At 46.5% G+C, this 21304-nt stretch overlaps 1 protein-coding gene across 1 annotated transcript; it reads left to right on the top strand.

Moving 5' to 3' along the window:
* Positions 1–336: 336 nt before the first annotated feature.
* On the top strand, positions 337–4265 carry LOC125448805 (DNA replication licensing factor mcm7-A). Its single transcript, XM_059642564.1, has 2 exons — positions 337–2704; positions 3681–4265. The coding sequence occupies exons 1-2, from the start codon at positions 2646–2648 to the stop codon at positions 3886–3888; spliced, it is 267 nt and encodes an 88-aa protein (XP_059498547.1). The 5' UTR covers positions 337–2645; the 3' UTR covers positions 3889–4265.
* Positions 4266–21304: the final 17039 nt, after the last annotated feature.

Raw genomic sequence — 21304 nt, 5'->3', positions numbered from 1 at the left:
GGCTTCCTAAATGTTGTTGGAGCTGCAGCCATCCAGGCGAGTAGAGAGATAGCAAGAACTGCAGAGACTGGAATCGGAGTCAATACAGTGTAGAGCTGGAGGAACACGGCAGGTCAGGCAGCGTCAGAGGAGCAGGAACTTTTGACGTTTTGGGCTGGGACGATGAAGGGACCCGACCTGAAAAGTCAGCTTTACTGCTTCTCTGATGCTGCCTGACCAGCTGTGTTCCTGCAGCTTCACACTGTGTTAATCCAGGCGAGTGGGAAATATTCCATTGCACTCCTGACTTGTGCCTTGTTGATTTGTGGACAAGTTTCAGGGAGCCAGGAGGCGAGCTACTCTGCAGCATTCCCAGCCACTGACCTGCGCTTGCACTAATTTCATTTGTATGGTCTTATTGACCAGAGCCCTGGCCCCTCCAGTGGTGATGGTGTTACCCTTGTCTGGATGTTTTAACCCTCCTAGCACATGATTTACTGTATAATTTCAGACTATTGAAGGCTGTGACACAGTCCTAGTGATATGACATAGTGCAATCTCTGGCATACCCGACAGTGGAGTTAACACTAGTTAACACTATTAGAGTGTGGAATCACAGAATGTTTACAGCTTGGCATGATACCCATGCTCTCTGCAGCAATAAGTATAGGGGCATTCTTAAGGAGATCTGGAAGGCAAAGAGACGATATGAGATCGCCTTGGCAAATAAGGTTAAGCATAATCCAAAGAGATTCTACAGATACATTAAGAACAAGAGGGGAACTAGTGAGAGAGAATAGAGTCCTTTAAAGATCAAAGAGGTGGTCCTTGTGTTGAATCGCAGGAGATGGGAGAGATTAAATGAATATTTCACATCAGTTTAGTGTGGGGAAAGAAATGGAGGATAGAGCACTTGGGGGAAATAAATATTGATGATTTGAAAACAGCCCACATTACAGAAGGGGAAGTGCTGGAAGTCTTAGAAAACATAATGGTGGATAAATCTCCGGGACCTGATCTAGTGCATCTCAGGATTTTGTGGGAAGTTAGGGAGGAAATTGCGGAAATTTGCAGAAATGTTTGCATCACGTATAAGTATGGGTGAGGTTCGGAGGGAAATGTGCCAAGTGCAGGTAGGTGGAACTAGTTATAGTTTGGGATTATGGTCAGCATGGACTGGTTGGACTGAAGCATCTGTTCATGTGCTGTATGACTCTATAAAAACTCACTGTGCCAATCACCTACCTTTTCGCTATAGATCTGCCATTTCCTTTTATTCACTCTGATAAATACCCAGTTCTCCTCCTTGAATGCCTCGGCTGCCTGAGCCTCTTCCAGGCACTTCGATAACTCCAGATGCCCCTCTGTGTTCTAACTTTAAAGCTCAGGCTGTGCCACGCATGACCATTGGGTCTTCTGCCAGTCACCTTAAACCAATGTGCCCTCTAGTTCCTGACCCTCCTGTTGTTGGAATCGTTCTCCCTCTCACTGTTCTTCAGAAAGTAGTCCCACTTAACTCACCCACTACTGATGAGGAAAATTCTCTTCAATCCCAAGGCCAAATCCAGTCAAGTGCCGTGTGAAAAGATTCTTCCATGGGTCTTCATTGCTGCTTCTACCAATTAACTTCGATCTGTGCCCGGCCCCTTTCTCAAGTGGGTACAGCTTCTCCATGTCTCCTGTGGGTTTGACTCGTGAGATAAATGTTTTTGTTGTAAGCGGTGGTTTAGTACTGCCTTGCTCTGCTTGCCTGTGTTTGGGGCCATGTAGACTCTTGCAAGCTTTCCTTGTTCCTGTCCCACTCAGTGTATAGCTAGCTGAAGCTCAGGGATCCCTGCGCTCTCTCTTCTGGTGCAGGATACACTTCCAGCTCTCGGCCTGACTGTGTGTGTGTGTGTGTGTTCTTTGTTTTGTTTTTATTCATTCATCCATTGGCTGAGAGCATTGCCAGCATTTATTGCCCCCTGCAATTGCCCAGAGGGCAGTTTAAGTACCAACCACATTGCTGTGGATCTAGAGTCACATGTAGGCCAGACCAGGTATGGATGACAGTTTCCTTCCCTAAAGGAAGCAGATGGGTTTTTCCTGACAATCAGCAGAGAATTCATGCTCATCATTAAACGTTCTTAACTCCAGAATATTATTGCATTCACTTGCCATTTGATGCTTGGATGTTACCTGGGTCTCTGGATTAATAGTCTAGAGATAATCCCCCTCAGCTATTGCCTCCCCTCCTCTGTTATCTGGGAGGTTGTTGCGTTTGTCTCTGCCTGGGCAGCCTTGAGCTGACTTGGAGAATTTCGAGCTGTGTGTCCCCTCCCTGTGGTTTGTGACTGGACCATTCTAGAGCCCCGTCTTTGTCTGTGTGAGCTCTCCAGATGAGTCAGGCATTGCTGCAGCAAGCCTTTTGGCTCTGTTGCTGTGTTGGTGAGACAGCAGTTTATACCGGGATCGAGAGGTTGGATAGTGGAGGTCTTTTTCTCAATGTGTCGAGGTGCTGAGCAGTTTCTGCAGCCCCCCCTCTGGTCTCTTTGCGGGGTCCTTCTCCTTCAAAGCCCATGCCTCCCCACCTCCCTCGCTGCTCTCACTCCCTCTGACTCTTCCCATACCTGCAGGCACGGCTCCGTCTGGTCGACACGGTTGAGAAGGAAGACGTGAATGAAGCAATGAGACTGATGGAGATGTCCAAGGATTCTCTGCTTGGAGATAAGAGTCAAACCAGCAGGTAAGGATTTTGGTTGTGAAGGAGAGGGCTGAGCAGGTTGGGGGTAGAGGAATGGGTGTGGGTGGGGAGTGCTGGACATGATGTTTCTGCGCAGCCTGCTCCAGCTCAGTGAAGGGCATCAGATACTGGCTTGCCCCTGAGTTCTCCCCTCCCTGTGACACTCTGGACGTCAGTGGGGTTGAAATTGAACATCCTAGTTCTCTGCCCCTTACACTTGAGCTGTGCTTCTACCAGCCCCTCTTCACCCGTGCTGTTCCCCTGTACCCTGGAAGTGCCCATCAGTTTTGTGATTGAGAAGGGGTGAGGGTATGTCTAGTCCTGGTGTGAGACCCTAGCTCCTGAGGAGAGCAGGGATAGGGAACAGTGATATATCCCAGTGTGTGACTCTAGGCCCTCGGTTGCTGTCTGTTCCCTGAACCTGTGTCCACCATGCACAGTGGCTCAGTGATTAGCACTGCTGCTTCTCAACACCAAGGCCCGGGTTCGATTCCAGCCTCCAGCAACTGTCTTGTGTTTACATGCTCTCTGGTTTCCTCCCACAGTCCAAAGATGCGCAGGTTAAGTGTGTTAGCCATGGGTAAACGTGGGTTACAGGATAGCATGTGGGTTGGGTCTGGTTGGGATGATTTTCAGGGGGGTGGAGGGGTTGGCATGGACTCGACGGGCCTGCTAAAGAGAGATTTTAAAGAGGAGTCTTGAGTTCTGTAAATAGAACTTTATTCTGACTCTTTATTCTTACCAATGCAGCCTGCAGGAGTGTCTTGATGTAGAGTCATAGATTAATTCAGCATGGGTTCAGGCCCTTTGGCCCAAACTGGTCTGTGCTGACCACCTCGGCTAGAGTAAGAAGCTCCCGAGTAAAAATCGATTTGTGTTGTGGAACATGAGCGAGAACGCTTCTCTCTGGGCAGAGTGGTCCCTTTCTGCGCTGTAGTGGTGCTGTGTAGCTGAATGAATCCTGCGTGTGTTGTTCCAGGGCACAGCGGCCTGCAGATGTGATCTACGCCATTATCCGGGAGATGATTTCTGATTCAACGGTGCGAGTGGTTAAATACTCTGAGGCCGAGCAGCGGTGCATTTCGAAGGGGTTCACCCCGGCCCAAGTTGAGGCTGCCTTGGAGGAATACGAGGAGCTGAATGTCTGGCAGGTGAACCAGGCCCGGACCAAGATCACCTTCGTATGAGGGGGCCCCCCTCCCGGGGCAGTGACTGTCGCAGGCCATTGATCAGACTGGGATCGGCTCCGCTTGGTTTGCTGGGCTTCTGTAGTGCTCGTTCCGACCAACACCAAGCACCTCACTCCCTTCACCCAGCCCAGTTCATTCGGCCATCTTCCTCCCTTTCTCCTCTGTGCCGTGACCTTATCCATAGACCCGTCAGGTCGGTGCCCGTTTTAACCCCAACCCCTTCTAATCTCCAGCAGGGGCTTGTTGACGCCCAGTCTGTCACCTCCAACTCCCGCTCGTTCTGTTTTTAATGTGTGGTAAGCTCCTGAACTTGCGCTCTTTGCAGGAGCTGAGTAAGTCATGGGAACTGTTCAATAAAGTCAGTTTGTACGATTTTCCTTTTTGTGACCTTGGTTCTCGAGCCGTGGCTAAATGGTTAATGGTGAGGCAGCTGATGTTGGCCCTCCTGAGATGCAGGGCCCAGGACCAGACGTGGGTTTCTTGTCAGGATCTGTACCTGTGTCTTTCATCCCCATACAAGATGGGGAAGAGAACCAGCCTATCATTGGGCAGCACAGTGCTCAGTGGTTAGCGCTGCTGCCTCACGGTGCCACTGATTCAGGTTTGATTCCACCTTTAGGCATTTGTCAGTGTGGAGTTTGCACATTCTCCCCATGTCTGCATGGGTTTCCTCCGGGTGCTCTGGTTTCCTCCCACAGTCCCAAAAATGTGCATGTTAGGTGAATTGGCCATACTAAATTGCCCATTGTGTCCACAGACACACAGGGTTACAGCGATAGGGTAGGGGGTGTGATGCTGTTCAGAGGGTCAGCGTGGACTCAATGGGTCAAATGGCCTGTTTCTGCACCATAGGGATTCAGTGATTCTGTTTCCTTTCTTAAAAGCCATTAGTGAACCAGATGAGTTCTTGCAGCCATCAATTGGTGGCTATCTAGATCATTGTCACCAAGATTAGCTTCCAATCCCATATTTATTAATTTAGTTTGAATTCCACCAGATGATGTGATGGGATTCGAACTTGTCTTCCCCAGACCATTTACTTGGACCTCTGAGTTACTAGGCCAGTGATGTAACCGCTTCTCCACTCTGCACCAGTAATGCAGGACCCTCTATACCAGCAGTGCAAGGAATTTGCAGAGCTCCACCAATAAAATTGCAAGGAATCTGCACTCCAAAACTGCACTGACAAATCGGTGAAATGGGATCTAATATTGCAGCAATACAGGAATTCTGCATCCACCTTAGCACACCAATTGCCCATCTCCCGGTTTAATTCAAGTGGTGCCGTATTTAAACTTGTCCCCTTATTCAAAGCAGGGATGCACTTGCACTGAAGATTTTCTAATTTGTTCCCTGGAATGAGGGAGTTTTTTTTGGAAAGGCTGAGTAATTTGTGTCAACATTCTTTTGTTCCGCTCCATTCTTCCAAGATCCAACCTCTTTTGAAACCTCCAAGATTCTGAAGTTATTGACAGGGTTGATGCTGCGAGATAGTTTCGCCTCCCCTGCCAGGCTGAGGAATCTTAAAACGTGAGGGGCACAGATAAGGCAGCCAATCAATTTGGACTGAAGTGAGGAGAAACATCTTCACGCAAAGGATTGTGAATCTTTGGAACTCTCTCCCTTGGAGGCTCCACATTTTGAATATGACTAAAGCTGCTATTCATTGAAGTTTGAGAGCTTGGGGAATTGAGGGCAGCAAGCAGAAAGTGAAGCTGGAACCCAAGATTAGCCACAATTGTATCGAATGGTGGGTTGAGTTGCCTCCAATTTCGTATGTTATTCTTAATCTCAGCTGGAATAATGTAACAGTGAGGTCTTCAATAATTTAAAAACCTTCAGCCTCTTGGACAAATGGGCACAGCTCCTGTGGCTCTGAGCAGTATTTGTTATCTATACCGTCTCTTAACATGGCACAGTATCCTAATTAACTCGCACTAGCTCTCCTCAAACTCTCTTAGCTGAATCAGGAAACATTGAAGCCCTGGAACAGAACATTGTGAATGCAACTTGGCACAACTCATTGATTGGAATTGGTTTGTTTTATTCCCAGTCTCCCATTTCCCTTCTGTGTCCTCCCTTCCTTTAGCTCTCTCATCTCCCTCTTTTCTCTGTTATCTCACCTCCCCCTCTTTTTCTCTCCACTCATCTTGCTCCAGCCCCCGATCTTGCATCTTAAGTCTTGGGGTTCCGGTATCTTCATAACTTTCTGTTCCCACTGCATACCTGGCTTGAGGCTGCACTGAACCTGCAGGTCTTCGTTCCCTACAAAATTTGGAGCAGAAGTAGCTATTCAGCTGATTGATTCTGCTCTTCCATTCAATGACTTGTGATCTCAAATCCACTTTCCTGCCCATCCTCCTCCGCCTGGACTGCCCTAAAATCAGTCTCTGCACTAAAAATCTCAGCTGTTCGCAGCCCTCAGGTACAGAATTCCACAGATTCACTCCCCTCTCAGAGGTAATTATCTCACTTTTGTGTTCTGTGTGTGACCCTGTCATTCTGAATTCTCAGGTCCTGGACTCTCCCATAAGAAACAACTTCTCCGCATCCTCTGTGTCAAGTACCCTAATGCTTCAGTGAGGTCACCATTCATTCTTCTGAATTCACATGAGTGCAGGCCCACACAATGTAGCTTGTGAAAAGACAGCCCATCCATATGCAGGATCAGCTTAGTGAACCTTTTCTGGACTGCATCTCTGACAGTACGTCTTTCCTGAGATAAGGGGTCTAAAAAGGCTCGTAGTGTTCCAGCTGTGGTCTGACCAGTGCAAGCCTCCCTGTTTTTACATTCCACTCCCTTTGAAATAAAGGCTAACGTTCCGTGTGCATTCCCTATCACTTGCTGCACTTGTGTGTTAGCTTTTTGTAATTGATGGTAATGGTGATGAGAGTTTCCAGTATGAGAGTATTAACCACGAATGATTGTTTTACAGCATGGTGAATGCATTGCTTGGGATAATATTGAGCAACATGAAAGTGGAGAGTGAAGTAATGATAGAGCATTGACAGATTTGTAATACTTGCAGAGCTACGTAATACATAATAGTACTTTGTCGCTTGCAGTTGCAGCCGTGCGTACCCTAGAATGTGATTTTGTAACATTACCAGGAGATGGCAGCGGGAATGTGTCTAAAGTAAACTTTCGAACTAGGTTGTTCAGCTCCTCAAGCCTGCTTTGCTACTCAAAACATGGCTGATCTGATAACAACTCCTAATTGACACTCCCACCCCACCCAATAACCTTTTCACTCACTCACTTATGTGGAACCCGTACTCTGCCTTAAAAATATTCAAAGGATCTGCTTCCACCACTTTGAGGAAGAGAGTTCCAAAGACACTTGACCCTTTGAAGAGGGATATAAAAATCCTTATCTCAGACTAAAATGAGTGACCCTTGATTTGTAAGCAGTACCCTCTAGATCTTGATTCTCCCACTGGGGAATTATCCTCTCCCCATCCACCCTGTCTTAAGAACCCTCTGGGGTCTTGTATGATTTGATTTATTATTGTCACATGGTACCTAGGTGGAGTGAAAAGTTTTTGCATTGTGTGCAATACAGGCAGATCACACCATACAAAGTGCATTTGTAATAGAACAGAGTGAGGAATACAATGTTATGGCTGCGTAGACGGTGCACGAAGAGCGAGAGCAACATTAAATTTAAAATTTCAGAAGTCCAGTAACAGCAGGGAAGACACTGTTCTTGAATCAGTTGGTTCATGTAGTTAAGCTTTTGTATCTTCTGTCCCATGGAAGAGGTTGAAAGAAATTCCAATCAGGTTGGGAAGGGTCTTTGATTATGTTGGCAACGAGAAGTGTGGATGGAAGGTTGGCTTGCAGGATGGTCCGGACTATGTTCACATTTATCTGTTTGAATAGAATCACTTTTTACGCTTCTAACTCTAGTGGACACAAGACCAGCTAGTTCCATCTTTCCTCATCGTGAACCTGTGGACTACTTGCAATTCAATTACATACACTGTACTGCTGATATGGTCTCACCATTGCTCTGTGTCATTGAAGCATAGCCTCCCTACTTATGTATTTGATTGCCCTCATGATAAATGAGAACATTCTACTAGCTTTTTTGGTTACATGCAGTACCTCTTGTGATTCATGCACAGGGACACCCAGACCTTAAATCCAAGGAACCTTGATTTGATTGGACTCCAGCTACTGTACATGTTTCTGGTCACTGTCTTACAGTAGCGATATTTCAGAGGGACAGCAACAGAAAATTTAAAAAAGACATCTGGATTATGCATGCACTATGAAGTGATATATGTAGAAGGTTGAGGGTTTATAAGTAAAGGCATTGAGTATAAAAGCAAGGAAGTGCCGCTACACCTGTACAAATCATTGGTCAGACCACAGTTGGAGCAGTGTGTTCGGGTCTGGGCATTTTTTTAAGCAAGGATTTTAAAGCCCTGGAGAGAGTTTAAAAGTGATTTATAAGAACAATGCTGTTAACGTGGGATCTTATAAATTTAGAGAAATAGGACTTATTCTCCTAGAAGTAGAGATGATTAAGACATGATGTTATTGAGATGTTCACAAACATGTACAGCTTTGATAGGGTAAAGAAGGATATTCTGTTTCTACAAGTTTGTAGGTCACTAACGGGAGGTCATGATTTCAAGATTGTCGGTAAGAGAGCTAGGGGTGGGATGAGAAAGAAATTTTCTTTACTCGGAGAGTTGTGTGGATTTGGAATGCATGGTCTGGGAGAGTGGTGGAGGTGAATTATGTAGGTGTCAAAAGAGAACTAGATATATTTTTGAAAAATGAATTTAGAAGGCTGGAGGGTGGGCTAGCTGGATAGCTCTTTTGGGAGCTGGTGCAAACAGTATGGTCCTCCTGTACAGTAAATTCCATCACCGTGTATCAGGAATAGACACACTAGCTAGATATTTTGAAACCTAATAGATCTCTTAAAAATCATTGCATATTTGCTAGTGTGGACACAGAGTTTCCACTTGTGGAAAATTAAGGAACTTGAATGTTAGGTTTTCTAGCCAATTCCTTACTAATGATAATCAAAAGAATTTAGAAACAAAAATGTCAAGCTGGCCGATAAATCAATGGCAGTTGATTCTTAACAAAAAAGCTACCCACCATTCCTAGCCCACAACTCCATAAATTAAAGCCTGTCAAATACATAAACAAATATTTTCTTGATGCGATAGGGGGTTTCTACCTCTACCATCCTTGCGGGCAACAATTCTTGCCAAACTGTGGGGTAAAAGAAAATCCCCATATGCCACCTTTTTAGGGATATCTCTTCACCCTCTCTATGTCTCTTTGTATCCTCCTCAAAGCTGACATTCCCAACTGACTTTGTGTAGTTAGTAAACTTACGCACATTACTCTCTATAACACTGCAGCACAGGAGGTTGAGGAGTGACCTTGTAGAGGTTTATAAAATTGAGAGAGACTTGATAAGGTGAAGAGCGAAGGATGCTGTCCCTAGGGTGGGGGGAGTTCAAAACTAGAGTGCAAATTTTTAACTTGAGAGAAGAAAGCTTTAAAAAGGATATGAGGGCAACTTTATTACACAGAGAGAGTGGTTCGTGTGTGGAATGAACTGCCAGAGGAAGTGGTGGATGCAGGTACAGTTACAACATTTAAAAGACATTTGGACAGGTAGATGAAAAGGAAAAGTTTCTAGAGATTTGGGCCAAACACAGGCAGGCGGGACCAGTTGGTTTCAGGTTCTGTTGCCATGCTGTATGACTCTGAGAGTCATCAATATAGATTGAAAATGGCTGAGGCCCAGTATTGATCCTTGCATTACTCCCCTAATCACCGACTGCCAAAATGAAAATGCCCCATTTACCCACACTCTTTGCTCTGCCTTTGTTAACCATTCTTCTATCCATGCCAATACTTGCCCCACAAACCTGATGAACTCTTACCTTGCACATTGACTTTTCTATTTGCCACTGGCTTGGTATTTATTGCCTATCAGAGGGTAGTTGAGGATGAACCACATACAGGTGAGGTTGGCAGATATCCATCTCCTAAAGTGAGCCAAATGGGTCTTTATGATAGCGCATCATCTTTAGCTTTTTGATTCCAGAGTTTAATTGAATTCAAAGCTCACACATATTTACTTTGGTAGAATTGGAACCCACTAGGGTCCCAGACTACCAGTCCACCACCATCCCCTTTTCTTTGACAACTTATCTTTCAGATGTATTCTACTTGTTCCCCATAACATATCCCATGAGTTAGATCCTCAGAAGAAAATCTATAATTTGTCAAATGTAATTTCCCTTTCTTAAATCCACATTTCCTTTGGCTGACCATCCACTAGTCTTCTACGTCCATGCTTAATAGTCAATTCCATCAATTTTCTAAGTTACTTCAACCAGCCTGTTACTGAACCTTGCTGTTCCTGGTTTTCACCCAAAGCCATTCCATTTCCTGACCACATTAGCCAAAGTCCTTGATACCAAGGTGTAGAGCTGGATGAACACAGCATCAGAGGAGCAGGAAGGCTGACGTTTCGGCCCTAGAACATTCTTCAGAAATGGGTGTGGGGAAGGAGATTCTGAAATAAACACGGAGAGGGGGAGGCGGATAGAAGATGGATAGACGAGAAGCTAGGTGGAGAGAGGGTAGACAGGTCAAAGAGGCATGGATAGAGCCACTAAAGGTGAGTGTAGGTGGGGAGGTGATAGGTCAGTAGAGGGAGCACAGACAGGTCAGGGGGGTGGGATGAGGTTGATCAGTCAGAGATGGGGGTATGGCTTGAGGTGGGAGGAGGGGATAGGTGGGAGGAAGGACAGGTGAGGGGGGGGGGACGAGCTGGGCTGGTTTTGGGATGTGGTGGGGGAGGGGAGATTTTGAAGCTTGTGAAGTCCGCATTGATATCATTGGGATGCAGAATTCCCAAGCTGAATATGAGTTGCTGTTCCTGCAACCTTTGGGTGGCATCGTTGTGGCACTGTAGGAGGCCTAGGATGGACATGTCGTCTGAGGAATGGGAGGGGGAGTTGTCAATGTGGACTTCACAAGCTTCAAAATCTCCCCTCCCCATACCACATCCCAAAACCAACCCAGTTCATCCCTGCCTCCCTAACCTGTCCTTCCTCCCACCTATACCCTCCTCCACCTCAAGCCCCACCCCCATCTCCTAACTACTAACCTCAACCCACCCCCTTGACCTATCCGTCCTCCCTGGACTGACATATCTCCTCCCTACACTCACCTTTAGTGGCTCCATCCCCGCCTCTTTGACCTGTCTATCTCCCCTCCACCGAAGCTTCTCCTCTATCCATCTTCTATCCACCTCCCCCTCCCCCATTTCTGAAGAAGGTTCTAGGCCCAAAGCATCAACCTTCCTGCTCCTCTGATGCTGCTTGGCCTGCTGTATTCATCCAGCCCTACACCTTATCTGAGATTCTCCAGCATCTGCAGTTCCTACTATCTCTGAGCCAAAATCCTTTCTGGCTAAAATCCATTTGTCACCTTTTCACTCTCGGGACCATCTCCCCTCTTCCGTCCTTTTTGTTATTCATTTGTGGGATGTGGGCATAGCTAGCCATCCAGCATTTCTTTTCCATCCCTAGTTGCCACTTGAGAAGGTGGTGGTGAGCTGCCGCCTTGAACCGCTGCTGTCCACCCACTGTGGGTTGACCCACAATGCCATTAGGGAAGGAATTCCATGATTTTGACCCAGTGACAGCGAAGGAATAGCAAGATTTTTCCAAGTCAGGATGGTGAGTGGCTTGGAGGGGAACTTGAATGTGGTGGTGTTCCCATATGTCTGCTGCCCTTGTCCGTCTGGATGGAAGTGGTGGTGGGTTTGGAAGGTGCTGTCTGAGGATCTTCGGTGAATTTCTGCAGTACATCTTGTAGATAGTACACACTGCTACTACTGAGCATTGGTGGTGGAGGGAATAGATGTTTCTGGATGTGGTGCCAGTCAAACAGGCTGCTTTGTCCTGGATGGTGTCAAAGTTCTTGAGTGTTGTTGGGGCTGCATTCATCCGGGCAAGTGGGGAGTATTCCATCACACTCCTGCCTTGTGCCTTGTAGATGGTGGACAGGCTTTGAGGAGTCAGGAGTAATGGCTGCTGTAATCCTAGCTTCTGACCTGCTTTTGTAGCCATTGTGTTTATATAATATCCCCCAGGATGTTGATAGTGGGGTGCGCAGTGATGGTAACACCATTGAATGTCAAGGGGTGATGATGGTCATAGCCTGACATTTGTGTGGCATGAATGTCACTTGCCACTTGTTAGCCCAAGCCTGGATATTGCCTAGATCTTTGAGATAGCCAGAACTGTAGAAGCTGGAGTCCGAGATAACACGCAGTATGGAGCTGGAGGAACACAGTAGGCCAGGCAGCATCAGAGGACCAGGAAAGCTGACGTTTCAGATTGGGACCCTTCTTAAGAAAGTGATTTTCTACCCTAAACATCAACTTTCCTGCTCTTCTGAAACTGCCTTGCCTACTGTCCAGCTCCACACTATCCGAATGTTGTTGTATTTGAGCACAGACTGCTTCAGTATCTGAGAAGTCACGAATGGTGCTGAACATTGTGCAATCATCGGTGAAAATCCCCATTCTGACCTTATGATGGAGGGAAGGTCATTGATGTAGCAGCTGAAAATGGTTGGGTTCCCTGGAAAATGTGTTTCTCAATCTTGGTCGCCTTGCAACCATGTCTGCAATGCTGATTAGACCTGAGCAATTTTCCCCTAATTTGTGCCACTATTTCACGTCCAAGATGGTGGTGGAGTAGGAGGACTGCATGTGGGCTGTTGTTCGTGGCTCACCATTCCCATCTGATTTCCCTTTATTTTATTTTGTTGTTTTTGTTTTCTGTGGCAGCGAGAGTGGGCTGTGTGCGGGCATGGCTTTTACTGACGATTGGAGACAGAGTCAGGAAGGACGTCCTCCTGGTGTTTGGGGCCGGTGGCAAGGACGCCCTCCCTAGGTGGAGGTGGGGGCCTGTGGCAGCGATGGCTGGTGGCAGATGGTGGCGCCCAGTGCTGGTGCAGTGGTGCGGCCTGGCCTGGCGGTGGAGCTGGATCCTCCTGGTTGTCCAGAGCCAGCGAACCCCAGTTGCGATAGCAGTGGCAGGCCTGGAGCGGGGACTTGTGGGCAGGAGTGGAGCTGGGGCCACCTGGTTGCGGGGTGACTGTGGGTTCAGTGACAAAGAGATGGTGCCTTAAAATGTGGCAACTCCTACATTGGTGGGCCTGGCACAGATGGTAGCAAGGTGGTGGAGGTCTCTCACTTTCAGTTACTGGAGGTTAGGTGTGGGCGTGGCCTGGGTTATCCTAGGACTTTATTTTTCTAATTGTTTTCCCCCAGTAAGAATTTGTTCTCAATAATCCATACCTAGGCACCTCTGAAGCTAAGATGGCACCGCAATGCAGTGACTGATGAAGGGTTAGCGCTTCGAAAGCATGTGATTTCAATTAACGTGTCGGACCATAACCTGGCGTCGTGTGACTTCTGACTTGCAAACTATTCGCTCCTCACGCGAGTATGTCCGGCAGTAAAGCTAATTCAAATACTGTTTTGTCCAGCTTACCATGACTGCTTCCAATGCAATTACACACTGTACACTGTGAATGTCAGGAACATCCATGTTTTTACAGGCTACATTCACTGACATCCAAGACACTTTACTGCAATAAGAATTTGGCAAAGGCATAAACATTAATGGAATTGAATAAAAGTAGGAAAGACCAAAGGACTGTGGAAGCCGGAAATGTGAAAGTACTGCAGAAACTCAGCAGTGTGGAGAGAAGGGAAGAAAAATGGGGTTCTGTGTTGCAAATCCAGCTCTGCAGAAGGGTCACTCAATTGAAACATTAACTCTGTTTTTATTTCTCTCTGTATAGATGCTGCCAGCCCTGCCGAGTTTCTCAAAGAATAAAAGTAGATATTGGTATTACTGTCCGTTTGGAGTTTGCATATTCTCTATGTGTCTGTGTGCAAACCAGGTGCTCCGATTCCTCCCACAGTCCAAAAATGTGCAGGCCAAGTGAAATGTCCATGCTAAATTTCTCATAGTGTTCGGAGATGTGTAGGTTAGGGTATGTAAGCCATGGGAAATGCAGGTTTACAGGGAAAGGGTGGGTCTGGGTGCGATGCTCGTCTGAGGATCAGTGTGGACTTGAATGGGCTGTTTCCACACTGCACAGATTCTATGGAGAAAAGTGCCAAGCGAAGTAGTCGTCTTTTTTATTTTTTATTAATTTTTTGACTTTTCTTTGATTGGATACACACAGAATGAGAGGAATTACAGGAGACCATGTGGAGCTGGTGTATGGAAGAAGGGTCGAAATCCAAAACGTGAACTTTCCTGCTCCCCTGATGCTGCCTGGACTGCTGTGTTCCTCCGGCTCTACACTGCGTTGTCTCTAACTCCAGCATCTCCAGTTCTTGCTTTCTCTGCAGTTGATGTATGTTGTCTGGGGCCAACAAACCCTTTGATAACACAAGACAATACTGAGACCACACCTGATTCAAGACAGTGCCAATAGGGGTTGACTTAGCAAGCTCCCTACAGCAGATCTTATTCTAATATTTCTTATAACTGTTATGCACTTTTAGAATTTAGGTTTAAGTCTGTAAAAATTACTAATAATGTTCTATTCTCAAACTTCAAATAATGCAGATCTTGCTTTGTGCGCTTCCTGTGCAGTGTAACCTGTATGCCTCGCTCTGTCTAAGCACCCTGTGTTCTGAATGTTCTTATTTTCTATGATCTGCCTGTACTGCTCACAAACAAAGCTTTTCCCAATGCTTAGGTACAAGTGACAACAGTAAATCAGATCGAATAAAATCAAACCGCACCTGGAGTGTTGTGTGTAGTTGTGGTCTCCTTTATCTAAGGAATTGATGCTCTGGTTACAGAGGGGGTGCAATGAAATTGATTCCAGGGATGGAAGAACTAACAGAGGAGGAGAGATTGAGTTGGTTTGGAATGTGCGCGCTGGAATTTGGAAGAATGAATGGAGAGGAATCTCATAAAAACCTATAAAATTCAACAGGATTAGACAGGTTCGATACAGTCAGGATGTTCTCAATAGAACATAGAGCAGTAGAGCACAGTACAGACCCTTCGGCCCACAGTGTTGCTCCAAACTTTTAACCTAATCCTAAGGTCTATCTAACCTCCATCGCTACCTTATTTTATCATTCATATGCATACCTAATAGCTGCTTAAATACCCCCTAATGAGGCTGACTCCATTACCCTCTCTGGCAATGCATTCCACGCCCCTACCATTCTCTGAATAAAGAACCTATCTCTGACATCTTCCCTAAATCTACCTCCACTCGCTTTAAAACTATATCTCCTAGTAATAGCTACCTCCACCCTAAGAAAAAGTCTTTGGCTGTCCACTCTATCTATATCCCTGATCATTTTGTACACCTCTATCAAGTTGCCTCTCATCCTTCATCATTCTAAAGAGAAAAGCTCTAGCTCTCTCAACCTTTCCTCATAAGACCTTCTCTCCATTCCAGGCAACATCCTGGTAAATCTCCTCTGCACCTTTTCCAACGCTTCCACATCTTTCCTGTAATGAGGTGACCAGGACTGGACACAATATTCCAGATGTGGCAGAACCAGGCTTTTGTATAGCTGGAGCATAACTTCACGGCTCTTGAACTCAATCCCTCTGTTAATGAAAGCTAACACACCATACACCTTCTTAACAACTCTATCCACCTGTATGACAGCTTTCAGGGAACTGTGGACATGAACCCCAAGATCCCTCTGCACCTCCACACTGCCAAGAATCTTTCCGTTAACCTTGTATGCTGCTTTCAAATTTGTCCTTCCAAAATGAATCACCTCACGCTTTTCAGGGTTAAACTCCATCTGCCACTTCTCAGCCCAGCTCTGCATTCTATCAATGTCTCTTTGTAACCGAGGACAGCCCTCCACACTATCCACAACGTGACCCACCTTCGTATCATCCACAATAGTTGGAGGAGTCCAGAAACATGGATCACAGTTTAAAGATAAGGGGTAATTTTTGTTTTAGGACTGAGATGAGAATTTTTTTCACGCAGAGCCTGTGGAATTCACTGCCACAAAAAGTGGTGGAGGCTGAAAATGTGTTTTCATGAAGGATGTAGATATTAGCTCGTGTGGCTAAAAGGATCAAGGGTTATAGGGGGAGGTGTGCAGGTTAGGATATTGAATTCAGTGATTAGCCAATGATATTATCGAATAGCAGAACAGGCTGGAGGGTTTGAACAGCCTCCTATTATTGGTGTCTCTGTTTTTATCATAATCCCTGCATGACCGTATTTCACTGATGGGTTAATGCCATTTGAAGGGGTTAGGCCAGTTAAGGATTAAAGTTTTCACCATATTTCAGTAATTAGCAAAGTATGTCAGAATTAGGTGCATAACAAGGCATTCACACTGTCAAGCCTAGAAGCTAAAAGCCATGCTATCTGAGCCTTCGGGTGGAAGAACAGGCAATGCGTGTGAAAAGTTGTACAACACAAAGGTAACAGATTGAGGCATGTGAACTATTGTAATCTGTATAAGCCTCATTGATGTTCTGTAACTCACCAGAGTTTTAAACTTCACAGTGTTAAGGCTCCCTTGTGTGACAAACATCTTAAACATATGATTGTTCTGACAGTTGCAGCCATCGAGAGATCTACGGAACAGGAAAAGGCCTTTTGAGTCTGTGGTGCTTAAAAACAACAGGCACCAAAATATTCTAATCCCATTTTCCAGCACTTGGCCCATAGCACTGGAATTACAAATGCAAACCCAACTATTCATAGGATCATACAGCACAGAAACAGATCCTTTGGTTGAATTGGTCCACGCCGACCAAGTTTCCCAGCCTAAACTAGCCTCTCTTGCCTGTGTTTGGCCCATATCTTTCTAAACCTTTCCTATACCTGAAACTGTCCCAATGATTTTAAATGTTGCAAATGTGACACGAAATTCAGGCCACATACTAATCATCCTCTTTGGAAAAAGTTTCCCCACTGGTCCCTTTTAAATCTTTCTTATCCCACCTTACAAATATGTCCCCTGCTTTTGAACTCACCCACCCTAGGCAAAAGACTGTTGCTACTCACCTTATGGTTTTTCTTTTGCCTCCAGGGAAAAAATTCCCAGCCTCTCCTTTTAGCTCAAACCCTCCATTGCCAGCAACATCCTGCTCAATCTTTTCTGAATGCTCTCCAATTAGTAATATCCTCTCCAATTTAAAAAAAATACCCTTCCTGTGGCAGAGCAACCGGAGCTGGGTACACTACTCCAAAAGTGGCCTCACCAAAATAACCTCAACACGATGGCCCAATTCCCAAGCTCAATGCTCTGAGCACTGAAGGCAAGTGTGCTCAATGCCTTCTTAACCACCCTGACCACCAGTGATGCAAACTTCAAGGAAATATGTACCCAGACCCCTCAGACTCTGTTCAACAACACTACCCCAGGACACTACCATTTACTGTGTACATCCTGCCCTTGTTTGTTTTACCAAAACGCAAGACCTTGCATTTATGCAGATTAAATTCCATCGGGCACCCTTTAGCCCATTGGCCCAATCGATCAAGATCCCTTTGTAATCCTAGATGACCTTCAGGAACTGCAGATGCTGAAGAATCTTAGATAGCAAGGTGTAGAGCTGGATGAACACAGCAGGCCAAGCAGCATCAGAGGAGCAGGAAAGCTGATGTTTTGGGCCAAGACCCTTCTTCAGAAAGGGTCTTCAGAAGGGTCTAGGCCCAAAACGTCAGCTTTCCTGCTCCTCTGATGCTGCTTGGCCTGCTGTGTTCATACACCTTGTTATCTCTGACCTTCTTCGTTGTCAACTTTATCACTAATTTTGGTGTCAATGCAAACTTACTAAATACTTTTTCAATGTTATTAAGGTTTCTGGCTCTACCACCCTTATACACAGTGAGTTGCAGGCTCCCACCACCCTCTGGGTGAAAACAATCTCTCCTCACATCCCTGTTAAATCTCTTGCTGTTTACCTTAAATCTAAAACCCTGGTCATTGATCCCTCCACCAAGGGGAAAGTGTTCTTCCTGTCTATTTCTCTGATATTGCGTCTTGGATATGGGATACATGCAGGAGATTGGAATCAGTGCACTTATAGTGATAGTTACTGTCAGTGCGGGACACAATACACTGAAGGGTCTTCTCTGAGCTGCACGAAGCTATGAATTGTTACTCACCTCATATGCTGTCCTGTCATCAATTTATCAACTTGTCAAGTTGAGCCCATCATTCCATTAAATTCTCTGTCCCTTCCTAAAATATAAAAACTCATGTAGGCCATTCATCCTTTCAAGTCCGCTCTGCAATTTCATTGGCTCTGATATCTTTGGGTTCCCAGCAGTAATTGCATCCAGATTAGATGAGATTCCCTACAGTGTGGAAACAGGCCCTTCGGCCCAACAAGTCCACACTACCCCTTGAAACATCCCACCCAGACCCATCCCCCATAACCCACACACCCCTGAACTCTACAGGCAATTTAGCATGGCCAATCCACCGAGCCTGCACACCTTTGGACAGTAGGAGAAAACCGGAGCACCCGAAGGGAACCCATGCAGACTTGGGGAGAATGTGCAAACTCCGCACAGACAGTCGCCCGAGGCTGGAATCGATCTTGAGTCCCTGGTGCTGTGAGGCTGCAGTACTAACCACTGAGCCACCGTGCCGCCCTATAGCGCAGACTCATGGAGGCAGAGGTGACTTTTTAGGCCCAGTACAAGACCTAGCAGCATGGGCAGCACGGTGGCACAGTGGTTAGCACTGCTGCCTCACAGGGCCAGGGATCCAGGTTCGATTCCACCCTCAGGCGACTGTCTGTGTGGAGTTTGCATGTTCTCCCTGTGTCTGCGTGGGTTTCCTCCCACAGCCCAAAGATGAGCAGGTAGGTTGGACGGACCATGCTAAATCGCCCATAGTGCCCAGGGATGTTTAGGTCAGGTGGGTTAGACATGGGGAAATCAGGGGTGGAGGAGTGGGTCTGGGTGGGATGCTCTGCAGAGGTGCAATGTGGACTTGTTGGGCCGTATGGCCTGTTTCCTATGTTCAGCGCTGGGGAGGTCAACCTGAAGCAGACTCACGGCCGCAGCGGAGGTGAGCTTAGGCCGGTGCGGTACAGAATGGCATCCGTGTTGGCTACATCCAGCGAGGACTCATAGTGACGAGGGCTGGGGACGTGGCAGCACCGAAGAACAGAGACTTTCGTGCCAGCGACAGTGGTGCGGTGAATGGGATTCGCACCTGGCCACCAGGCCCATGCCCCCTGGTGCAGCAGGTAACAAGAAGGGCACTATTTCTTTTTCTTTTCTCTGCTTTGGGATTCCATATTTTGATTTATTTTTCTGTGCTTTAAGATGGCACTTTAAAGTGGTGACACCAGACAGCACTTTTCACCGTAGTTTGTAACAAATTCCACGCGACAGTAAATAAATAAATCATGTAGGAAAATGGGTTGGAGCAACATTGTGGGCCAAAGGGCCTGTACTGTGCTGTATTGTTTGATGTTCTATGTTTATATCAAATCATCTTATTGCCCTTTTCCCTATAGCCCTAATTCATTTACTGATTAAAAAAAACTACCCTGTTCTACTGAGCTTGGTTTTGACCACATTATCCCATTGTTTCAGCTTCTCTCTCTGGATGTGAAAATCTTCTCCTTTGCCTGAACCCTCCCCAAAACCCTTAATAATGTCCATCGCCCAACTACGATCGAATTGGCCAGGACGTTGGCCCCAGTCCAGTTGAAGCACACATCCCATCAATTAAACACTTCGCCCCCTCCTCTCCACTCATTCTCTGAGTCCAATCTCCATCTATAGCCCATGACGGAATCTTTGATCCTAGCTAGCCCCAGACTACGTACAGCCTGGAAGGAATAGGGGCTGTTTTGATGTTACATGTTGGACACTGTCCCTCGTTCCACATTTATAGATTATGGTGTTCTCTTGCGAACCAGCTCTCATCAAAGTAACCCATCTGTACATCCAGCTGTGGGCATTTATTTTTACATTTTACAAGCGAATGCTGAAATCATTAACACATGGGTTGAGGGGAACTGGAGAGGAATTTGAAATAGCTTATGGAGTCAGTTCCACTGTCGGGGTAAGGGTGGGGGCTGAGGCTTTGGAGACCATCCTCGGAGAAAGGACCAAGTGTGAGGGAGAGGCAGCAGTGCTGAGGTAAAATACACAAGGCTAAGAGAGAGGGAGGAGAGATGCAACAATGGAGGTGGAATAACTGGGTTGGGTGAGAGGAAGTAATGGGGGAAGTGAGAGTGGGAATAATGGGGTCAGTGAGAGGCGAGTAATGGGGGCAGTGGGAGTGGGAATAATGAGGTCGGTGAGGAGGGAATAATGGGGTTAGCGAGCTGTGAGTAATGGGGGCAGTGAGAGTGGGAATAATGGGGTCAGTGAGAGAGGAGTAATGCGGTCAGTGAGAGGGGAGTAATGGGGTCAGTGAGAGGAGAGTAATGGGGGCAGTGAGAGTGGGAATAATGATGTCGATGAGAGGGAGTGATGGGGTTAGTGAGAGGGAGTAACGGAGTTGGTGAGAGGGAGTGATGGGGTCAGTGAGAGATAAATAGTGGGATTGGTGAGAGTGGAATAATGGGATCTGAGAGAGGGGAATAAATGGGTCACTGAGAGGAATTCGGCAGGATTCCTTAGTTCCTGAATTTCTGTCATCTCCTGAGGAAGTAGAGGTGTCACTGCGCTTTCTTGGCCAGCGTGTCAATGTGGGTGGACCAGGGCGGATTGTTGGCGATTGTCACTCCCAGGAACTTGACACTCTCAACCATCTCCACCTCAGGACCATCGATCCAGACAAGGACGTGCCCTCCACTCCAGTCCCTGATGTCAGTGGCCAGCTCCTTCATTTCGCTGACTTTGATGGATAGATTGTTGTCCTTACACTGTGCTGGTAAGGACTCAATCTCAGTCCTGTGTGCGGTCTCATCATCATTTGACATCGGGCCTACAGCGGTGGTGGCCATCAGTAAACTTTTGAATGAAGCCCGGGCTGATCTGGCCACACTGACGTGAGTGTCTAAGGATTACAGTAGAGGGCTGAGTGCGCAGATTTGTGGGGCACTGGTGGTGATGATTATGTTGAGGGATGTCTTGTCACCAATTCTTATTGATTGTGGTCTATGGGTCAGGAAGTCAAAGATCCAGTTACAGAGGGGGAGCCTAGACCTAATTCTCAGAGTTTGGGCAGAGTTTGTTTGGAATGATGGTGTTGAAGGTGGCACTGTAATCAATAAGTAGGAGCCTGATGTCGGGTTTCATTGTTATCCAAATGTTCCAGGGATGATTGTAGCGTCAGGGAGGTGGTATCTGCCATAGACCTGTTGCACTGGTAAGAGAATTTCAGATGGTAAAGGTACATGGGTAGGTTAGAGT

The sequence above is a fragment of the Stegostoma tigrinum genome, chromosome 45 (assembly GCF_030684315.1).
Source record: "Stegostoma tigrinum isolate sSteTig4 chromosome 45, sSteTig4.hap1, whole genome shotgun sequence".
Classification (NCBI taxonomy): domain Eukaryota; kingdom Metazoa; phylum Chordata; class Chondrichthyes; order Orectolobiformes; family Stegostomatidae; genus Stegostoma; species Stegostoma tigrinum.
Note: the sequence above shows the minus strand (reverse complement) of the source record. Positions and strands in the feature narration are given on the sequence as shown.